The 23,761-nt window shown below is 42.9% G+C and overlaps 1 protein-coding gene across 1 annotated transcript in view; it reads left to right on the top strand.

The window, feature by feature from the left end:
- The window catches only part of LOC308305142 (beta-1,3-glucosyltransferase-like), a 64,113-nt gene that overhangs the window by 18,113 nt on the left and 22,239 nt on the right, over nt 1-23,761 (top strand). Inside the window, exons 5-10 of the mRNA XM_080749842.1 lie at nt 4,549-4,625; nt 6,318-6,429; nt 6,857-6,993; nt 9,198-9,261; nt 9,612-9,731; nt 22,504-22,573. Of these exons, the coding sequence (XP_080605968.1) occupies nt 4,549-4,625; nt 6,318-6,429; nt 6,857-6,993; nt 9,198-9,261; nt 9,612-9,731; nt 22,504-22,573 (580 nt within the window). The remainder of the gene's footprint in view (nt 1-4,548; nt 4,626-6,317; nt 6,430-6,856; nt 6,994-9,197; nt 9,262-9,611; nt 9,732-22,503; nt 22,574-23,761) is intronic.

The raw sequence follows: 23,761 nt of genomic DNA on the forward strand, positions 1-23,761 counted from the left end.
AGTCGGCCTGTGACGGAGTAAGCACCGGGTGCTTGCTGCATGTGCAGTTTGCCCCCGGGCCCTTTGATTGAATTCTGTAAACGCACTCTGTCACGAGTGTGTGTTCTCGACGTCCCTTGGACAATGTGGCAGAGTAGGAGAGTTTGTGCACGTTTGCCCCGAAACCATATAGTGATTAATCTTTTCTCAGGCATTAAGAATTGAGGAGTGTTCCCGGACTTGGTGAACCCAGCGGCTGTATAGACTCAGTTGTGCACCCACTCTCTCTCTTCTCTCTCTCTCTCTCTCTCTCTCTCTCTCTCTCTCTCTCTCCCACTCTCTCTCTCACAAACCCTCTCTCTCTCTCTCTCTCTCTCTCTCTCTCTCTCTCACACAAACTGTCACTCTCTCTCTCACACACGCGCGCGCCGCACACTGCGGCGCACGTCCATTTTATGCCCATATATGAGATCTCTGTCGCTTTTTTGCCCATATATGAAGATCTCTGCACACACAGTACCGGTTGCGGAAAACTCTGATGTCAGACATCAGCTCCGCATACGGGCATTCATTTTATTCCCATATATGGAGAACGCGCGTGCCGGTGGGACGAATGGTTCTCGAGATACGCGGATTACATACATACATACACACTCACAGAGATTTTTTGTTGACTCATGTGGCGTACGTGATGTCAGAGCCTTTTATGATGTGATGTCACAATGAGTCAGCGCTTGCGCCGATTTCCTCCGGAACAGCCTGATGTCAACAATCAGCCCAGCATAAGGAGATTCCGAACGTTTCGTGCCGGTTAGGGAAAACCCGGCACTGCACTCCGTGCCGCGGCGGGGAACGCGCATGTCGAATCTGAAGCCGGTGGGACGAACGGTTCTCGAGATACGTGGATTACAGACAGACAGACACACACGCAGACACGCAGAGACTTCTCGCATTTATAGATAGATTACATTTAATGTGACTCGGTTCCACAGATAAATATTATGAAAATAGCAGATCTACATGCGTTGTGAGCATGTAGATCGGCTATTTTCACAATATTCTCCTCTTGCTTACTTAATATTTGACAGTTTCGCCAGTCCTGTCGAATATTCGACTATTCGAATACTTTGAGGTTGAATAATTCGAATTCTAAAAATCCCTATTCGTGAATGCCCTACCGCACACACAAACCTAACATCACTAAATATAGCCAATGTACAGCACAATAACAGGTCAAAACCCCACCAATTAAAAGTCTTATCTGCATGTTATTTTATTTGAATAATGATGAGTTCACTTTCCATTATTCTTGAATTATTCAATGTGTTGACTGTGCTAAAGTATCAGGCTCACATGGCCAAGTGCTGTGCAGGGGATGAGTGGAAATTAGTGTGAGTATCAAGGTTCATCTAATTACAAATCAGCAATCAACACAAATATAAAAGTGAGAACATGAAGCACTTTCAACATGCCGTTCTTATTTTGGGAAAGTGATTGCAGTCTGTGTCAATTAGCTTAAGCTATTTTCTCCACGGGACATGCATGGTCGTAGTATAACACGATAGTGTCACTCCTGATTTTTAACCACTTTAAACATATTTTATGTTTTATCTGTTAAAAAATAGCAGATATACAAGCTCACAGCGCGGCACCGAGTGCTGCGCTGCGAGCTTGTAGATCTACTATTTTTTTTAAATCGTGGTTTTATAGCCATAAATCATAAATCATGCTCTAATTTGCATTTTGGGGATATTTTTTCACAATAACACATGTACATGTTCTAGACATTCTAATGATCACGAAAAAAAATATTACAGGCATTTTACTTTTTTAGTGAGGAATAGCTTCAGTTAAAAAGTGAGATGTTGTTCGTCCAGACGCTGGAATTTCAACTTCTCTGGGAGGTGTGAATGTCAGTCTCTGTGGGGGGTATTTATATGCAAATATCGTGGCCAATGGAATTGTAATACTAAACAATAGGATTTAATGGTGATGTTAATGTGAAAAAAGAACAGGAAAACGAATTATAACATTTTTTAAAAAATGATTAAAAAAATGTTGCCAAAAAGCAATGCTGGGCCTTGCAGGGTTAAATGTACTGTATATATTTTTGAAGCGAACATTTGCAACACAAATCTTTCTTTCTCTTGGTCCCTGGAACAACATATTGAGAGATGGGAGTCTGCAGTCAAACACATATAATTCTAGGAGTCCTTGAAAGACATTTTTAGGTATTTTTCAGGTCTTAATGGGATAAAATAGCACTTTAGTGATTAAGGTAATCCAACAAAGGTAAGCAAAGGCCTAAAGAGCTTAAAGGAGTAGTTCACCCCCAAAATGACTTTTTTTCTATTGCTTACTCGTGCCATGGAGAGTAGAGTTCAATAATATTTTTTAGTTTTTGTCACATTCCTAAGACAAAAATGTGGTAACAATAAATTTTCCCCCATTGATTCCGGATGGTGACCCGTTTCGAAACGGGTCACCATCCGGAATCAATGGGGGAAATTTACTCGAATCAAATTTTTGTCTTAGGAATGTGACAAAAACCAAAAAATATTATTGAACTCTACTCTCCATGGCATGAGTAATCAATAGAAAAAAAGTCATTTTGGGGGTGAACTACTCCTTTAAGAAGCGATGGAAAAGAAGACAGTGATTCCTCAGCTTGCATGCACTCCTCAGGAAGGTCTTTCCTTCAGCAGCATAGTAATCTGAGTCTCCAGAAGTTCTTATTTTTTTCGCCACTAGGGGGAGGGGAGCGAAGCAGCATAGACACGCTCACTTATCTAGTGCCACCACTAGATGGAGCCATCTCCTGCTGGGTGGCCGGCCTAACTCTCATAGGCGAACGCTGTAGCTGCAAGCCCTGCGTAGCCATTACGTGCGCAATGACTTTTGTGTGTGTCATCACTATGCGCCGGAAGGCCTTGGCTTCCATTACCTCTAGGCTAATGTTATTGTTAGAAGCACATTTTTCAGCTATTCTGCCGCAAATAAAGGCTGTCCTCCTCCAGAAAAGCATAGATTCAGAGAAAATGGGCTTCAAAGTTGGCCATCTGCATTGGATTACTGAATAAATCGGCAGAAAATGTGCTTAGCGATCGCGGTAATCACAGCGTCAATAATCAGCTCACGGTAAGGACCAAAGCACGGCGTTGCTAGCCGACAAAAAAGCCGGACTAGTTCGGGATCGGCACTCCGGATTGCGTCGCTATCCGACAAAAAGCCGAACTAGTTTGGCTTTTTGGCACTATAAGGGTTAAGCCGCAACTTAGTAACAGTGTTGCCAACTTGCCATGTTTGTTTATTATAAGTGACTTTGGCCTAGTTTTTTCTGTAAATAGTCGCTTTAAATATTGGTGTTTTTTTTTAAATTGGGGGCTTGTTTCTAAAGTGCAGTTTCTTATTTTTGGGGCTTGCTTAATGGTGTTTTAACCAGTGGCTCTCAAACAGTTTCATGTCAAGGATCCGCCAATATTTGTCCGCAGACACCATTTTGGAAATATGTCTGGGACCCCCATACAAGATTTGTGTTAAAACGTTTCAAAGATATTCCAAATAATTCACATTTTCTTTCAAGACATTTTGAAAATAGCTGCTATACTGTGTGTATGTGTGTGCGTGCGCAGACACGCTAATGTGGCCTTCACGCTAATGTGTCAACCTGGTTGCTATAATACAGAATGCTTGTTAAAATAAATAAAACATCATAAAGCTATACCTGCCTGACATTTTTAACAAACCAGCCTGCTTTTAAACCGGTTGAGGATTATTTTAATTGCAGATAGACCACCTGCTTCAACAGACATACATGCGTAATGAGGGAAGGCTTTGCCCTATACCCACATGGCAGCCTTGTTGATGCATCACTCAAGTGAACAGCAGCGCCAGTGCAGCTTCTAGGTGTGTATACTAGGGCATTTATGAAAAAGTCGACAAGTCGACTCAGTCGACTTCATTACACTCCCACCAGACAAAGTCGAAAGTCGAAGTTGAAAAAATAAATCCTTTGTATTTTTTTTTATCATTATTTTTGCTCCATGTGTGTGTGTCTGTACAGGATTCAAACAGTAGGATTGCTTATTGTCAAGGACAGAATGATCCAATATTACAGTGGTTCTCAACCTTTTCAGGCCGCGACCCCAGAATAATCATATTTTAACTGGGGACCCCCACCCTGACGAGCACTAAGAATTGAGGCGTTACATTTGGTATAACATGGTTCTATATTGAAAATAGCAGATCTACAAGCTCACAACGCCTCGCGATATGTAGATCGGCTATTTTCAGGTATTAAAAAGTCCCTAAATTGTCACTTTAGAAATGTGAAGATACCCTCTATATACTTAAACCTTATGTTGGTTTGTTTACAGTTGAGTGAGAAAACAACGTTGCACATTAAGTTAATCATCTGGGGACCCCCAAAAATAATAAGTACTTTTTACTGAGTCGAGTCGACTTTCAAAAATCACAAGTCGTTAATGCCCTAGTGTATACTGTATACTTCTATCTATGGCTGGTCCAATATGATATGCCAGACAGTAAACATTGTCCTAATCCATCTAGGGAGTTCCACGTGTCCTCCTCCTGCATGAGCTGTCTGAATACGAAGGCGATTGGAGCATCTTACCTGCTCTACCCCAGTGAGTCACACATGCACACCAGGGTGAAATAATACACAACTTGAGTTGCCATCCATCATAATGGATTGCTTGGTTGTGCTCAAGGTTTCTGTCTGTTAAAGGAGTAGTTTTTCCTCGCCGCTGTCGCCAAATGCTTGTTTTCTGTCCAGAAATAGTTGCTGTGAGTGATATTGTTGTTGAAAAGTTAAAGGGATATTCCACTTTCAAAAAACTTTTCGTCATTGTATGGTCTAATCAGGCTTGTATGAACACCCTGAACAGTTTTTAATTTTCTTCATTCAGTATTTAGATATTTGATGTAAATGTTACCAGGCCCTCCAGGCTCAGGGTCTCTCCCCACACACACTCATTGTAACTTCAAACTCCATTTTAACCATGATAGATTCATTCAAAACACCCATTATTTTTTCTGGTGACTCATACTACCCTCTTAACACATGGGCGGCCAAGGTTTATAACATTTATAGCTGTTGCTGGTGCCACCATTGACTTACGTTATGTTTTGATGAGCCCCGCAAGCTTCGTGCGTGTGCACGTGCGTGTCCAGAGAAGATTGAGGAGGTACTCCATTTGTTTACAAACGCTCGCGAAACTCGCGGTAAAAAAATCGCGGTAAATTCGCGGTAAAGTGTCGCCGTGAAAACAATCAGCTCTCTGCCTCCATGGGGCTGTTTTTACCTCATTCTCAGATAAAGCCGTTCTTATGTTTCAAAGTAGAATCTAAAGCCATGTAAAATCCTTCCGTGTGGGGAGAGACAGGGGGCTTCCTGCCCTGGCTGGGTGACGTAATGGATTCAGGGCATGCAAAGGGAAGCTGCGGTCTCGAAAAGTTAACTATTTGTTGACTCGTCCCTCGACGATATAACTTCCTGTGGCAGGGTGACATCTAGTGGCCATAACTCGTCCCTGAACGCGTTTGGCTCCCCAAGTGTTAATACGTGAGCAGGCCGTGTTTTTTCCATAACGTTTTTCATGTATTTTTAATAATTCTTTGGGAAAATGGAAAAATGTTTATACAATAAAAATGTATAAAAAATACATGAAAAACGTTATGGAAAAAACACGGCCTGCTCACGTATCAGGAGGGTAGTATGAGTCACCAGAAAAAAATAATGGGTGTTTTTAATGAATCTATCATGGTTAAAATGGAGTTTGAAGTTACAATGAGTGTGTGTGGGAGAGGCCCTGAGCCTGGAGGGCCTGGTAACATTAACATCAAATATCTAAATACTGAATGAAGAAAATTAAAAACTGTTCAGGGTGTTCATACAAGCCTGATTAGACCATACAATGACAAAAAGTTTTTTTGAAAGTGGAATATCCCTTTAAGTCTCAAAATTCTGACATTAATCATTGCTATAGAGTGTTTGTTCAGTTACAGGCTAGGGCTCTTCCGTCTCTCTAGCTCGTTAATAAATACAAAATACAATTTCAGGTTGGGATACCAAAAGAACCCCACAAAGATAACATCCCAGTTCCAATTCTGCCTGCTATTTTCTTTGTTTGAGTTTCACTTGTTTTATTTATGAGTTCTCTCTCCTGACTGTGCATAACTGTTACGAATTGCTGCTTTAAAATGCGATTCCAGAACATTGAAACTCTTTTTTTGATTTAGTTGACCTGAATTTGGCCTTATTGTATTACCAAACGACCGAAAAATATGTCAGACTAAAGAATTGGTTGTCTCTCCAGCCTCTCAGCCCTGTGTAGCCAATCAGCGTCCTGGTTCCTCTTCTTGGAGGAGGGAACTACAGTCAGGCTGGCTGGGCTGATGAACGTCTTTAACAGATACGATGCAAAGGAGGTGAAACACACACACGCACGCACGCCACGCACGCACGCACGCACGCACACACACACACACACAGGCATTTCAGAAGAAATAGAGGGTGGCAACTATTTTCGCTATTTGTTTAGGGGTGAAAAAAGGAAATGTTTGAAAACGTTAGCCCAAAATTGGGATGACACGTTGAAAGTGGTTAGTAAATGAATGGTTGCCTACAATAAAAGGCTTATCTAAATTATAACATGTCATGTCTGCCATGTACAGATGGACAGGCATTGATTGCAATGAAATAAAAATGAATCTGCAAAAACAATTTGGGGACAATGCATACAATAAATAACACACTCGCATTCACTGGAACTACAAATCACATTATGCAATCACATTGATTCCTGTATTAGCAGTGTTATAATTGCAACTGTCTTTATTCTTTTTGGCTGGTTAGGACTGGTTTTTAGGGAAGCGTGTACATGATGACGAGGCGTCCATCATCCACCACTATGCCTTCTCAGAGGACCCCACATGGTTTGGTTATCCTGACGCCGCGGCCGGCTGGGCTCTCAGTGCTGCTCTGCTGCACAGGCATGTGTTAAAGGTCCACTATGCAAGGTTTCTGCCCTTAACCTGACTGCGCCAGATGGTGGCAGCAGTGCGTATGCCTGCATAACGCTCTGCCTTACATCTGGGATTGCTCGGGCAGACCCGATGTAAGGGGCGGGCCATTTTTTTCAAATTCTTTAGCAGGTGATTGGATGGGGCCGTCTCTATCACAGTCTGGGAGTGCCAACTCCAACCACTCATATTGGCCTGTCTGCATGACGTTACACCCAGAATCCGCCTCCTGGGTTTCCACGTGGTCGTCAATCAGACTCTATTGGCTCAGAGCCGCTCAGAGCCCGCCCGTAGCTGCCGCTGATTCATCCGGTCCGGGACTTTACGAGTGTTATCAACTCTCCCCGAGCAATCTCAGATGGTAAATGCAGAGCGTTATGCAGGCATACGCACTGCTGCCACCATCTGGCGCAGTCAGGTTATTCCATAGCCGCGGGAACTATTTTACCGTAGGGGGTGCTGTCACGCGCTCCTCATGCACGCGCGCAGAGCGCGCGTGCACGTGACGCGCGCACAGCGCGCGCCGAAAATTATCGCTTTCTGCAGTTTATTTTTTTGCTAAATATAACACAATCGGGAACGGCACACTACACTTTCCCTTTACCTCTCCACATGCACCAGCCAGTCTATAGTAGATGGATTTCTTGATACCAACAGATGAAACACCAGTTTCATATATTATAATCATTCAGTTCCAAAAGCTTTTCAGTTAATCTACATAGTTACTTTACATTACTGTCTACTACAGCAAGCATGATGGTTCCCAAACGTTTTAGCCCGTGAACCAAGAGAAACTAAACGTTAGGGGACCCAATAGTAGAGTAGTGAAAATAGCAGATCTACAAGCTCACGACTAGTCGCTTCGCCGCCTTCGCGCTGCGTTGTGAACTTCTAGATCGGCTATTTTCAGGACCCATACAATGTGTCCGTGACGACGCGACCCACGCATCGGTCCCGACACCAGTGTTTGGAAACAGTGGTTCTGCTTCACCATAGCCACTAGCCCAAACAGTGTAGCCATTAGCCAGCAGCATTAGCATCCATCATTACTCTAACTCTAAGCCACGACTCACCAGGTATGAGGATGAGAGGAGCAGAGGACGATGTTTAATGCCTTCATAGCCTACATGGTGATGGTCTTGTCTTGGTGTTTATATTCCTTAATATGCCCGTGTTGTTTATCTCACTACGAGTCCATGATGACGCACGGTGCGCACGGACGAGAGAGAGGTGGCCGACCGTTAAAGGGGCGTCCTGTGAAAGCTATTTCCTCTCTGCACAGAAGCGCATTTCAAAACAAGAGACTTTATTTTAACGTTTTCATCTATACAATCGATCATTCAACATGTTTATTTTGAAATTGTCCTGGAAATAGAAGTAGCCAATAGCCCCTACATGCCACTGGTGCAATTTTCTTATTATAAGAATATTTACTTTTTATTTTCCTCCCAAACCCCTTGGGGAGGGGCGGTAGGGGGTGCGGTGGGACCTGGGGGAGGGGGTGCGGCCGCACCTCCAGCACCCCTACTTCCCTCGGGTATGGGTTATTCTGCTCTGTGTGTGTACTACAAACAGGGAAGGTGTGTTGCTAACTCCTCCCCCCCACCCAAAAAAACAATACAAAAACAAATAAACATATCTTTAAATATATATTCCTGGTAGAGTTGGGACTGCACCACAGAACCTTACACTAGACGAGTTCTAGGCGTACCAAACTGGTACACCAACCAACAGACAACAAACCCCAGTGCACACATAACAGGAGTGTGAGAAGGAGCCGATCAGACCGCTTTGCTTGGCCCAGTGGGAAATTTAGCTTTAAAAAAAACTCACTCATTGATTCACTCATATACCAAAATACGTTTTAATTTCAATTCAGGTCAAATATTTATGTGATTAAACATGCAATTAATTTTGATTCATTAAATACAAAGTCTCTAATTAATTAGATTTTATTTTAATCAAGTCCCAGCCCTAATTCCTGCCAATGTTTTTTTTATACTTTTGAAACATAGTTGTTAAATTAACTTGAATTATAATATATCAAACAATAATTATGGCAATATATCTATAAGGGAATCTTTTCAGAGTACAGTTGCATGCATGAAATACTGTATGTACAGTTTGTGAAGATATGAGTCTGTTCCCTGTTCATCTTTTCCTTAATGTTTCAGGCTTGCTGGACGAATTCAGCATGAGCCGCTGAAATCTGACTTCACCATCGACTTGAAACACGAGGTACTACATGCAAAACTACTGTTCTTCTGTTCAGGCTAGATTATACTGTATGCTAGGTTTGATATATATCTGCTATAGGAACACACTTGTTTTCTTGGCACTCTAACAGTGGGGTGGATTTTTACCTCTCCATCTGTCTCCCTCTGTTACTCTCTCTTTCTTTCTCTCTCTATCCTCTGGGTCTCTCTGTCTGTGTCTGTGTGTGTTTATCCGTTTTGACAGATATATCACGATAAATTAAATCTCCACGATACGATTATCACACGTCCCATCCCTAATATTCATGTATACGTATTTTGTCAATAAAAAAACTCAATATGAATTTATCTCTTCCTCACTCCCTCTCTCAGATTGCTATGTATATTTGGGAGGAGGGCAGTGGTTCCAGGCTGACATCAGTACCAGAGTTCTGTACTCAGCAGACAGACCGTCATTGTGTCACTACCTTCACTACCCACCTTCCTGACTGTGTATGTACTTCAATTTACAATTTACCCATTTAGCAGACACTACAGACACTATAACAGCGCTACTTGTAAACACAACAGTATGATCACGACTTTTCTTTTCCGGGTGAAAGAAAAGCCATCTTGGTCACATGGTGCGTTATCCAGTTGCCAGCGAAAATAAGGTAAAACCTGTGGCAGAGGCTACCAAATGAATTATTAATACCTGGCACGGCTGGCAGTCAATGTTTTAAGGAATACAAATAGAGTCCCATGAGGAAAAAATAATAGGTCCTTAAATTACAAAGCAAGAACCTCGCATAAGACTGAACAATTACTATCAAAACAATGATCTGCACACTGAAATTACAGAACACTGTAAACAATGAGCCCAGCATCTGTCTAAATGACCTGCTATATAAAACCTCTTTTGTTTATTGCTAATGTCCTTGTTCAGGGCTTTAACAGCCACTAGTCTCACTGTGGCTGTCAAACTGGTCTCACTGTCCACTCACAGGCTTTCACATTACATCAGGAACAATACCAGTAAGACTTCCTAATCGGGAGATAAGCGACCGTTGGTTGCTTATCTCCACAAATAGGCCAAAAGTTTGTTTTACCAATTATCAAGACATACGGGCAGTTGACAGTTTGACAGTCTGCTGACAAAGGTCTCCTCTCCATCCTCATCCTCCTTGACCTCAGTGCCACCTTTGATACCATCAGCCACTCCATCCTCATCACCCGTCTCCAGTCCTCCCTTGGTCTCACCGGTACTGCACTTTCCTGGATGTCATCTTACCTCTCCAATAGACAACAATTCATTTCCATCAATAACTGCAACTCCTCCACTGCCCCAGTTACCCACAGTGTCCCCCAGGGCTCAGTCCTCGGTCCCCTCCTCTTCATCATTTACATCCTGCCACTTGGTCAGATTCTCCGCCACCATGGACTCATGGATTTTCTCAAACTAAACACCAATAAATCGGAAATCATCATCATCGGCCCCAACTCCCTCACCCGCTCTACACAGGACTTCTCACTAAACATTGATGGTTCCATTGTCACACCCTCCACCCGTGTCCGAAACCTGGGCGTCATTCTAGATCCCACTCTCTCATTCCTCCCCCATGTCAATCAGGTCACCAAAACTGCCTTCTTCCACCTCAAGAACATCGCCCGTCTCCGCCCCTCTCTGTCACTCTCTGCAGCTGAAACACTCATTCATGCCTTCATTACATCCCGCCTCGACTATTGCAACAGTATCCTCCACGGCACCACCTCCAAAGTCCTCAATAAACTTCAATACGTCCAGAACTCTGCTGCCCGCCTGCTCACCAGTACCCGCTCAAGAGACCACATTACACCTGTCCTCCGTGACCTTCATTGGCTCCCAGTCAAACACAGAATCCACTTCAAAGTACTCCTCAACACCTACAAAGCACTAAACCACCTCGCTCCTCCATACCTCCGTGATCTCCTGGAACCCTATACCCCATCCCGCTCCCTCAGGTCTGCTGACGCAAACCTCCTTGTTGTCCCCACCACCAATAAACGCACCTGGTGAGACAGAGCTTTCGCTTTGGCTGCCCCAACCCTTTGGAATGCACTCCCCAAAACCCTCAGAGACGCCCCGCCCCACCATCCAAACCTTCAAAACCGGTCTCAAAACCCACCTCTTTCATATTGCCTTCCCCAGCTAATTCTACCTGTTAATGTTGATGTTATTTGTTTTTATTTGGTTTTTAGTCCCAGTGTTTTTTATTCTTTAATAAAGTTGTTTATTTTGTTTTTTCTTCTTGCCCCTTGTAAAGCGTCTTTGGGTATTCAGAAAAGCGCTATATAAATTTCAATTTGAGATATTATTATTATTATTATTATTATTATTATTATTACTAGAGCCCCAGGTTTTGAGACACCTCAAGCGCTTGTCAGTCTTTGTTTCTTTTCTGTTGCCAAGAATGAGAGACAGCCCATTCATGCAGCACCTCGGGCACTTAAGGAAATTAATTTCCATTCAGCTTGGCTTGGGAGAGTTGAAATTGCATTTTGTGACAGTTCTGGGAAGGTGGTGAAATAAGGAAATTCAATGCATTCAAAGTTCCATTCAGTTTGTTATTCAGTTATTGGAGCTTGCATGTGTGTTTGTGTGTGTGTGCGAGTTCTGAAACCTTGCAACCGTCCTTAACCTCTTTTCTGAAGCATTAAAAGTTAGATGTTGGGGGCATTAAAAGTTGTCTCAGACACCTTGAGCTCTCTGTAGACTACACCATGAATTTGTGTTACTCTCAGACACGCACGCACGCACGCACACACGCAAAGCATAGTAGCATAACCTCACAAAATGTGGCCTATGTGAGTGAACGTGTGTGTGTGGAGTTAATTTCGCTAACCGCTGCACACTACTGTTTAGAGGGAGACAGTGTTCACCACTCCAAAAATGTTATCTAAATTACATGTATGGTCAATGAGGATGGGCAAGTGCTACGGTAGTGCTATGGGCTAAGGTGGAGGAAGCTAGGGAGTGAGTCTTGTTGTATAAACTTGTTCTAATTGCAATGGGGAGTCTGTTCCACAGCTTGGGGGCCAGGAGGGCGAAGAGTCTATGGGCCTGTGTTAGCTGATCTGAGTGAACGGGTGGGTTTGTAGGGTTCTATCAGGTTATGAAGGTATGGAGGTGCCATTCCTTTGGCTGCTTTGAAGGCCAACATCAGTGTTTTGTACTCTGTGTGGGCAGCAACTGGGAGCCAGTGGAGGGAGCGGAGAAGGGGGGAGACATGTGAAAATTTGCTGCAGCATTCTGGATCAATTAGACAGACAACTAGGTCCAGTTTACTAAGTCTAGAGGCCTCAAGTGGTAAACAAGCTGTATTATAGTACAATACGTACAGTATATGAACAGTTTGTACTTGTAAGATGTGTCATTGATTGATTCCCCAAAAGAAGGAAGTGTGTCCCTCATCAGGACACTTCTTTTTAGTTTCCAAATAAGGAACGATTCCTTATTTTAAGGGACGTTTGGCAACCCTACCCCACGATTCCCCTCTGCTCCAAGGTGAGAATAGCTAACAAAAATGTTAAACACTTTTATGTTAAATGAACTAAATAAAAAAAACTATAACTAACTCTGTCGAGGTGGCAACCTTGTGCACAAGTAGGCCATGTATGGCCTACCTGTGCACCAGCAGGGCGCGCCATGAGGTGCACACAGCTACCTACCTACCTACATACCTACCTATCTACACATGCAGCCAAACACAGTACTTGTGCACTCTGCTGGCACAAGTAACTAACTGAAACTAGAAAGATGCAATTGGAAATTGCAAGTGTGGTTGCCTTGAGGCGAGGCACACTTGTAAATATCTCTGTATCGTCAGTCTTTGTCCCTATTCGAGTGGTGCTAACCATTCCATCCTTGTCCCTTTTATGCCCATATATGGAGATCCATGGTGTCATCAATATTAAGCCCATATCTTGGAATGCCCATACCGATATGCCACTTGAGAACTTCACACGTCATGCCATCAGCAAGACAGTGGATTGTCAGTGCATTGTTGACGACAGCCAACCCATAACAAGAAATCTTGTGAAATAAAATGTCGCCAACCAATCATCAAAGACGATGATACACGAAAGAAGAAGAAGAACATTGACAGTGAGAAAGGAGGGCATTTGTAAAGGTGTTGTTATTTAAATGCTGTTTAGATTCTTATTTCCAATGAAAAGAAGTGTCGATTATAACCTTGCTCTGCCATCGTTGTGTATTGGCTGCATGCTTTAATCGACTGTGCTGTTTACTTGCTTCGCCGAGTTGGAGTTGTCTAAGAGTTGGAATTGTCTGAGGGCCAGTCGGCACCCGCCAGGCATCCAAATACGCAAGCTATTAATTCAGTACGACAATGACACCACTATACACTTTGAAACCCATTATCCATGCTGATCCACAGATTGGTATAGGCTACATAACAATAGAAGACGACTACTGGCTTTGCATTGAGACCGCTTGTCTCAAATCTGTTGAAGCCTAGTGTTGAACCGTTGATTCATTGTGTTGTGTAGCCTAGAGTTGAAAATGTAGACTAAATATATTGACAATTAACAACAAATACATTTTATGTTTGGTTGGTTTATGCTCTTGTAGATAGCCTATTTTCAGCATGCAGCTAAGTGTCAAATCACCACCAAGGCCCGCCAAACTAAAGTAAAACGAAGTAATTTCACCAAATAAATGATGATGTAAATTTGACAAATAAATGTAATGTGTGTTGGTCTCAAGATTATTCTTAGTGCATCTAAAAATCCACTGCTGCAAAATGCTGAACTTCTTTTTCTTTCTTTTTTCCTTTTTTGAGGAAGTACAAACACTGGGCGAGTATTAAGTCATTATGAACAACACAGAACTTAATTTAATTTCCCAGAGCGAAACAAATACGCAATTTAGCGTAATGCCCCATTGCTCACGGTCGGGGCTGCGCCGGACTTGAGATGAAAAAACAATCAAACAAACAAAAAAAGGGGTGTAACATCAGATTTAGGTGATCAAACGGCTAGTCTGGAATTCTCCTTTAAGCACTCAGTCTAGACTGACAATTTCCTCACCATTCAAATCCATCCAGTGGAGACATGCATTTCACGATTGCTTAAGTATCTTTCCTAAGCTCGTCAACAGAGACCGAAGGTCATTATTTTCAACAAGGCTAAGCTGATGGATGTAAAACCATTCCCTCGTGTCCTGTGTAATGGCCTGAGAGAGAGAGAGAGAGACAGAGAGAGAGAGAGGGACAGACAGACAGTCAGAAGGACGGACAGACGGCTTATTTTTGTACTACAGTATTTAGAAGAATGGTTGCTGTCCATGTAATGTAATCATCTTGTATTATCGTGTATTAATATCTTTTAATGTTCTCTTGTTTTATGTATTGAATGCTTAAAATACATACATACATACATACATACATTTTTAGCTTGCGCGATGCGGCGTTGTCATGGTCATTGCACTGACAACACGTCGCAAAGTGGCGTGACGTTCAGCGTGTTCAGGTTTTGGTGCCTAGCATTGGCCGGGTGATATTGTGTGTAATGACCCGCAAATGGTCTAGGGCTAAATGGGCTAGAACATAATTATTCACTATCAGACGAGTTTGCCAAAATAGATGGATTTACCAGTAAGACTCCCTAATCGGGAGATAAGCGACCGTAGGTCACTTATCTCCACAAATAGGGCAAAAATTTGTTTTTCCAAAATCTTCCTGATCCATGTTGATGACATGAGTGTAGACATACTGTGTAGTGATTTTCGTGATTTTCGGGCAAAATCTGTAGGAGCAGTGTCCAAAAATGTGTTTTTAAAAATCGGCCTGAAGGTGGCACTATATGGGACAGATTCATGTTGATGGGATGAGTGTTGACATACTGTGTGGCAATTTGCGTGATTTTAGGGCCAAAACTGTAGGAGCAGTGGCCAAAAATGTGTTTTAAAAATCGGCCTGAAGGTGGCGCTAGAAGAGGGCCATGTGAGAAATGAGGGGTGGGGTCTCCGCGTTGCCTTGGCGGACGAATAGGTACCGGCCCCGGCTCTCCCGGACGCTCCTAGCCCGAGTTACGGCATTTTATGTGAGCTGCAGTGGAGGGGGTCCTCCACTGGGGGCGTCACCACTTTTGCATCCGTTCTGGAGCACCAGGAGTGGGTGGTCCCCAGGAATTCCCCGTGAGCAGCCCCGTTGGGGTGGTCATTTGGTCATTTTTGCACATTTGGTCATTTTTTACACCTGGGGGTCCCTGGATCTCCGGGGGTCCTGGAGGTTGTAGTTTGGCAGGTAAGGAGTGTGTGTGCAAAATTTGGCATGGATGGGGGCAACGGTTGTGGAGATATGAGCAGGGCAAAAGTGTGACGTGTGACGTGTGACAGACGGACGGACAGCCCGTGGAGGTTTTGATGGTCCCCCAGGGACCTGGGGGTCCCTGGATCTCCAGGGGTCCTTGGAGGTTGTAGTTTGGCAGGTAAGGAGTGTGTGTGCAAAATTTGGCATGGATGGGGGCAACGGTTGTGGAGATATGAGCAGGGCAAAAGTGTGACGTGTGACAGACGGACGGACAGCCCGTGGAGGTTTTGATAGTAAATGCCCTGTGAATCCTTGTACCCAGGGCCCAGAATTTGGTGCGACACCCCTGTCTGCAACACAGAGGTGGAGGGGGAGAGGGTACACGCGGCCCGCAAGCAGTAGCATTGTGCGCTGATAGCACTTGTGCCTAATGGAGAAGCTGCTGCTTTGGTTTCATTGAAAATGAAACTAACATAGGAGGTCCAGGGTCCTTTGTGTATAATGGATGTGCTGAGAATATAATGGTAGTAGTGCTTTGGAGTCTGAAGGACAAAAGAGACCCCCTTTCCAATGAAACATTTAGACACTGACGAGTTTTCTATGGGTCTTGGGTGAATGGATTCCGAATAATTATCTATTGTAAAGCCCACAATGCTGCTAATAACGGGATGCTGAGGTAATTCTGACCTGTAACCCATGGTGTTGGCGATTGGTAGAAAGGGATGAAGGTGTTGAGTGAATTTGTTTGCCATGTAAACCAGAAAAAGCAGGAACACGGCATTAGCGTATGTTTTGAAATGGTATATGTAAAGTACAGTACATAATACCAGGAAAGAAGCATTTCTTCGACTCAGACCTTATCGCCAGGGTTGGCTTATAGCAGCTGTCGGTAGGACCATATATGGATTCTGTTAGTGTGGATCTCCTAACAGGGCATCATCTGGGATACAATCCCTTTTATGCCCATATATGGAGATCCCTAACAGAATCCCTTTCATGCCCATATATGGAGATCCCTAACAGAAGCCCCTCCACCCAAGGTGGAGGGGCCTGGAATTATTTAGCTATTAAAAAATAGCAGATATACAAGCTCACAGCGCGGCACCGAGTGCTGCGCTGTGAGCTTGAAGATCTGCTATTTTTGAAAAGTCATGAAAATGTAAAATCTTTGAATATATGTATTTTTCAAGCGAACATTTGTAACTCAAATTTTGCTTCTGGGGGGGTCCCTGAAACTAAATATTTTGAGATGGGGGTTCGTGGCCAAATGCATATCATTTTGGGTGGCCTTCACATGAAAAGCTACTTTGAGCACCACTGACATAGAAACATAGGTTTTTCAAAACACTTTAGAAGGAATTGAAAATATTCAAAGACTTGCAGTGCCGCGCTGTGGGGAGCGTTTCACTGTTTCTACGTGTCATCTTTTCGACACCCAAACCTAACCCTTACCCTAACCCTAACCTCCGTGGGGTGAGTCGCTAACCCTAACCCTCCCGACGCTCCTTTGTCGAAATGACGGTCGTTCGAAAGAGCGAGATTTCCCCATGCTGTGAGCTTGTATATCTGCTATTTGTCAATAGTTAAAGTACCCAGGGCCCAGAATTTGGTGCGACACCCCTGTGGGTGAAACATCTCCATCTCTTCTTCCCTCCCTCCCTTGCTTTCCCTCTCCCTTCCTCTGCACTACGCCAACATTTCATTTGAAACATCAATCATAAAAACTAAAATCGAATAAAATCCTAATACTTTGGGGGGTCAGTTTGACGTTTCTTAAGTTAAATTTGTCACCACCTTTACTACCACGTTCATGTCATTGTTCGCACCTCACATTGTTTTTAGAACAAAATAAAGGATAGTCTAATTAATGTGACAAACAGTGTTTAAAAACAGTCATTAAATGTGAATAAATGGAACACAGAAGTTCAGAGAAGTTGCCCTTTGTGTGTGATGGCAGGCATGTAGGCAGGATTAGTTTAACTATTCTGTCCACTGCGGCTTGCCCACTCAGACGGCACGCTCGTTGGCACGGAAGGCCATTGGCTCGCCTTGAGGTTCACTAGGGCTTGAAGTGAGTTCAAAATTCATGCAATGAAAAATGTCTTTGTAGTATAGCAGTTCTACAGTACAAGCAAGTCAGTGAATTCATTAGGTGGTTTTTCAGAGATTTACTGTACAGGGTTCTGGTAAATGCATTGTGGAAACAACACCTCAATTTGTTAACATTATTTGATACTTTTTTATCAAGCAACTACTCCCAACTACTCCAGTTCCTATCAAGTCTCTTGTAGCGGAGCAATATTTGACCAAGAGTATCTGTACTTTGACTCAAGTATTTGTGCACCACTCAAATACGTTGTGTACCCAACCGAAGGCCGAGCAAGGTCAAAACAAGTAAATGTTTACTCAACTTTTAATAGAGAGAGAGAGAGAGAGAGAGAGAAGGGGTGGGACGGAGAGCGAGATGGACGATACGGGATAGGTTAGAGAAGAGAGAAAGAACAAGGTTGAAGAAGAGAGCCATATTAATGGCAGTCTGGAGACTTGGGTGGTGTGGGATGATGGATGCAATGCTACACAAAGAACATGAAAATGATGAATATCTGTGTATGCCCATTGCCCATCCATTTGGGTGTTGTTGGGAGCTACAATGTGATGGAAACGGCAACAAGGCGACACTACTGGGAAGGAAAGTCAGTCCTGTCCCAGTGATGAATGATTCCACCAAGTCCCAAAGTATTCTCCAAGTTGTGTCGTGAATAGGTAGTGGTGTCATTGTCCTGAGGTGCCCTCGGTTGTGGGTTCTTAACAGCGTAGTCTTGCTTGTGTGGCGGTTTACTTGTCTGGTTCATCACATTTATGGAGCGTACAATGCGCTCAAAAGGAGACTAAAAGCCTTTCGCCAGGTTGTTTATAATGTTGACGCAATATTTCTCTCAAAATGTGTTCTTCAGCTGACGGCTGTCACGATAATGACATATAATTGCGATTAACGCTTAATTTGTTTTTTGGTAGGCTACTGAACACTGGAACATAAGATGTCTCCTTGGCTGTGAGTTATTTCTTGACCGGGACACAATAGCCACATAAAGATGACTAATGGGAGAGGCTCACTCCCTTGCAGCAGTTGTGATACCCGGTACATTACATAGATTATTATTATCTGCTATTTCACTGAGACAGATTGCACATATTTATATTTGTGTCTGGCGAGGTCTAGTGCAAGCGGCCAGGTAAATACTAATGTCCATTTCCACCTATTGGTGGCCTTAGAGGTCCCAGACCCCCTGTTGAAGACCCCTGCTCTATAGTATATTTGCGATGACAAATTAGCCCACAACCAGGACACCAGCGGTTAACATACATTCTCTTTTTTTATATATATATTTTTATCCCACGTTTTTTGCAACCCATTTTCTCACCCAGTGCCAACTACCTAACCTGTAGTGTAGTCCTGGTTTCCGCTCTCCCCCTGCCGCGCCAGGGGAATTGGGGAGCACCTGGCTGGCTAGGGGGAGGTAGTATAGAAACCAGGACTACTGCATGTTTTTGTGAGGGCATCTACCCTAGGAGACATGGGGACATGCAAACTCCACACAGAAAGGCCCTATCGACAACCCCACCTAGGGTGTGGGCGCTGATGACGTGGAGGGAGGAACACGCCCCCAGCGCCCACAGCTTCCCCCGGCGGGAATCGAACCCAGGACATTCTAGTAGAGTTCTCAAATTCTGCCCGAACCCGACCATACCCGAACCCGACCGACATTTATGGTAGGGTAGGGCCTAAAATGTATGCTAATTAGTCGGGCCGGGTAGGGCCTAGGGCTCAATGAAAAAATAAAATATTATTTTCTATTATTTTATTACTATTACTATATGATAGACCCGACCCGACGTTTTCGGGCCAGGTAGGGCCTAAAATGTATGCTAACTAGTAGGGCCGGGTAGGGCCTCGGGCCTGCCCAGTTAGGGCCCAGTTAGGGCCTTCATTTTCAGGCCCGTTGAGAACTCTACCTTCTAGCTGTGAGGCGAAGCGCTAACCACTGCGCCACCGTGCTCCCATTTTCTATTAAATTGTGATCAGACAACCAGGATGATCAAACAATCAGAAGTAAACAAGTAAAAAAGGCAAAGTACGAATACAAATTCATATTGGCAGAGATCTGACCCCATATGTTTTTGCTACTTTCACGCTTGGACGACGAAGCAGGGCATGAAATGAAAAAACATCAACATGTTGAAAGATGGATAATGTTTTGCCCGACAGCGACAAAATGTGAAATTGTGTTTCACTTGATGTTATTTCTGTGAAAGGACTTGGGAAGAGGTGGAAAAAGTACTAGAATTATTTTCTTAAGTAAAAGTATCAATACCACAACATAGAGACCATTACAAGTAAAAGTCTGGAATTCTTAATTTACTTGAATAAAACCTACAAAAGTATTGGTATCAAAATATACTTAAAGTACCAAAAGTAGAAAGTTCTCTTATGCAGAATGCATTGCTTCCAGGTTTTCAAATGTATACAAATCTTTTGAAAATAGCAGATCTAGTTGCGATGCGACGCATTGTGAGCTTGTAGATCGGCAATGCGACGCACTGTGAGCTTGTATATCTGCTATTTTCAAATGTCTGAAATGTATATAGGGCTGAAGTGGTTATGTTTTTTTTTTTTTTTTTTTAATAATCAAAATCTACAAAGTAACTCATGTTTTCAAATAATTGTAATGGAGTAAAAGTATAATATTTGCCTCTGAGATGTAGTGGAGACTGTGGAGTAGAGGTAAATGTACTGAAAAGTGGACATACTCAAGTAAAGTAAAATATAACTCAAAATTGTACTTAAGTACAGCACTTGAGTAATTACTCAAGGACTTAGTTACTTTCCACCACTGGACCTGGGCAAGGTTACGGTTCAAGCCAAGGTAAATACTTTATTGGACCTGTCAGCGGATTCAGTTTGCAGTAGACGAGGCATCCATCTTGACACAAATTTTACAGGCAATGGATTAAGCCTCGACACACCCAAGAGGTTTTTATCGATCTGTACCATTGATCTTATGCCTACCTCCACCACCACCACACTCTAGAAGACTTTGGAAAAGTCCCAAAAGACCCACAGTCAGGAAAATGGTGTTTGCGCTTGTGTTTCATGCAGCTACTGAGGAGGAGGGCATACAGGTCCAGTGAAATAAAAATTTCCTCGAAATACAATTTGTTCCACACCATGGAGGACGAGGCGGAACTTCACTGTGCAAACCGGTGGGAGTTTAAATAATTGTCTGGCGTGTCCAGAGATGACTCGTATCAATCAGCCTGCTAGACCACTCAACAAAATTCGATTCAGACAGTTTCTGTTCTTCAAAGATAGCTTTCAGAACCCCGGAAGCCTGAGAAAATGGGTACATTTCGCAGGATCGTGCCCACTTATTGCCAGGCCTGTCTGATTGACCTAATTACTAGGTGCGTCAGTAGAAAAAGATAGAATAAGGTCATCATAGCTTTGTCAATATCGAAATGGAACAGGTTCTTCTTTTGCACACGGCTTCACAATTTGCTTCAAAGTCAATAACTGTGGCGCTCGGGGGTAGTGGGACTGAGTTACTAGGGCTTAGGAGGGGCCTTAATTATTTTATACTTTAACTATTGAAAAATAGCAGATATACAAGCTCACAGCGCGGCACCGAGTGCCGCGCTGCGAGCTTGTAGATCTGCTATTTTTGAAAAGTCATGAAAACGCGTGCAAATCTTTGAATATATGTTTTTTTTAAACAAACATTTGTAATTCAAATTATGCTTCTGGGGGGTCCCTGGAACTAAATATTTTGAGATGGGAAACAGGTTTTGCAAAAAACCTTAGAAGGATTCGAAATATTCAAAGATGATGTTCATGATTTAAAAATTGCAGATCTACAAGCTCGCAGCGCGGCACTCGGTGCTTGTATATCTGCTATTTTTCAATAGTTAAAGCACAAAATGTGAGCGAATCCTTGTACCCTGGGCCCAGAATTTGGTGTGACACCCCTGGTCACAGTGGTAAAGTACCTGCCTACCACCACCGAGTGTAGGGGTTCCAATCCACCGCGGCTTTGTCAAGCATTTTTACGAACACAATTGGCCCATGTTCAGGGGAGAGAAGACGGGTGTGGAGGATGGTAATCGGTTGAGTTGCCGGAAAAGAAACTTGCAGAGATTGTTATTCTTGTATTTGTTTTACTGAGAATAAGGTTAGAAATAACTTGAGGATTACACATACCTTTCTGAGGTTAAGATTAGGAATAGGGTTAGGGTTTGGCACCATTTTACTGAGGTTAAGGTTAGGAATAAGGTTAGGTTTAACCGTTTGGGCATAGTTTACAGAGGTATATAAGGATATTAAGGATCTCAATAGAAAATAACAAATAAGCCTTGCTTTACCAGAGTATCCTTTTAGTTGACATTGTATCAGTGAACTGTACTGTCATGAAACTGTACCTTTTCCTATCCAAAACCTCTAATAAATACCTCAATCAATCAATCAAAAGGCATAAACCATCATCAGCCCAGGCGAGTTTCTGGAGATTCTTCTGGTATTCGGGAGGATGATATTCATTTAGAACGTCCTCCTATGGGCCGTGGCGCCTGTCAGCAGGGGCAGGACGGAGGTGCTATGTCCTCCCGGTGGGGGCTCCTCACTGATGGGCCTCTATAATACAACGGCAGTGACAATATGTAAAAAAAAGGTAAAAAGAAAAGTAAAAAATTCTTCCAAGATATGATGTAAGACGGCACGCATTCCACTTTCTGCCTCTCAATGGGGAGAACTTCCAAGTGTGTGCGCAGTGTTGATTCATTCATAATTCATGCCTCTCTCCCTGGATCATTTCCAGGCCGATGTTTACTAGACACAGATTACAGTGGGTGTGATGTGCGTCTACAGTACATTCTCATCTCATATCTAATTTGTTTTGATTGTTTTTTTTCCTCTTCTCTAGGGAAAACCAGTAGAGAAGGACAAGCTGTTTGTTGCTGTGAAAACTTGCCAAAAGTTCCACACTGATCGAGGTATTTGTCAGTTTATCTTCATGACAGGCCATTTTAACAGTGTTTTGAAAAATGGAAATGAGGGCCTGTGTGATTTGTCTACTGTCATAACTCACCATTGGCATAATAAATGACTGTTCTTGGCTTATGCTGGCCTCTGCGTGAGCAGCAGGCACACACACGCAACTGAAACCACTTATAATATCATTAACTGGGTCTGATCTGATTTATATTGTATATTAATACATAACAATAATAATAATAACTTGCATTTATATAGCGCCTTTCATAAACCCAAGGCGCTTTACAAAAACTCTATACATACAACTAAACAAAAACTAAGTGCCATAAGCCTGAGTGAATAGGTGTCTTTTCAATGCAGCCTTAAAAGAGTCCAGTGTTGGAGCATGGAAATCTCCAATGGTAGAGAGTTCCACAGGGTGGGGCTGCCACACTGAAGGCTCTGTCGCCTAAGGTTCGCTTCTTTGCACTGGGGACAGAGAGGAGGTCCAAGTCTGCAGACCGCAGAGTCCTTGACAGAGTAGGTTTATCATGGAGGAGGCCTGAGAGGTACTGTGGAGCCAGGGCGTTTTGACACTTGTCAGAGATCTTGGCAGAGATCTGGCCCCATATGTGACACGCTTGGACGACGAAGCAGGGCATGAAAAGAAAAACATCAACATGTTGAAATATGGAGAGTGTTCTGCCCGACAGCAACAAAAATGTGAAATTGTGTTTCACTTGACGTCATTTCTGTGAAAGGACTTGGGCAGAGGTGGAAAAATTACTAGAATTATTAAAAGTAAAAGTATCAATACCACAACGTAGAGATACTCCATTACAAGTAAAAGTCTGGAATTCTAAATTCACTTGAGTAAAAGTACAAACTTATTGGTATGAAAATATACTTAAAGTCCCAAAAGTTGAAAGTACTCTTACGCAGAATGTATTGCTTCCAAGTTTTCAAATGTATACACTTTTTTTGAAAATAGCATATCTACAAGCTCACAATGAGTTGCGAATGCGATGCAACGCATTGTGATCTTGTAGATCGGCAATGCGATGCATTGTGAGCTTGTATATCTGCTATTTTCAAACGTCTGAAATGTATATAGGGCTGAAGTGGTTATATGTTTTTTTAATAATCAAAATCTACAAAGTAAGTAGGATTATGAACGTCATGCACTGGGATCAATTCACCTTTTATTT

This window comes from Nannobrachium achirus (genome assembly GCF_963921795.1).
Source record: "Nannobrachium achirus genome assembly, chromosome: 19".
NCBI classification, from domain to species: Eukaryota; Metazoa; Chordata; class Actinopteri; order Myctophiformes; family Myctophidae; genus Nannobrachium; species Nannobrachium achirus.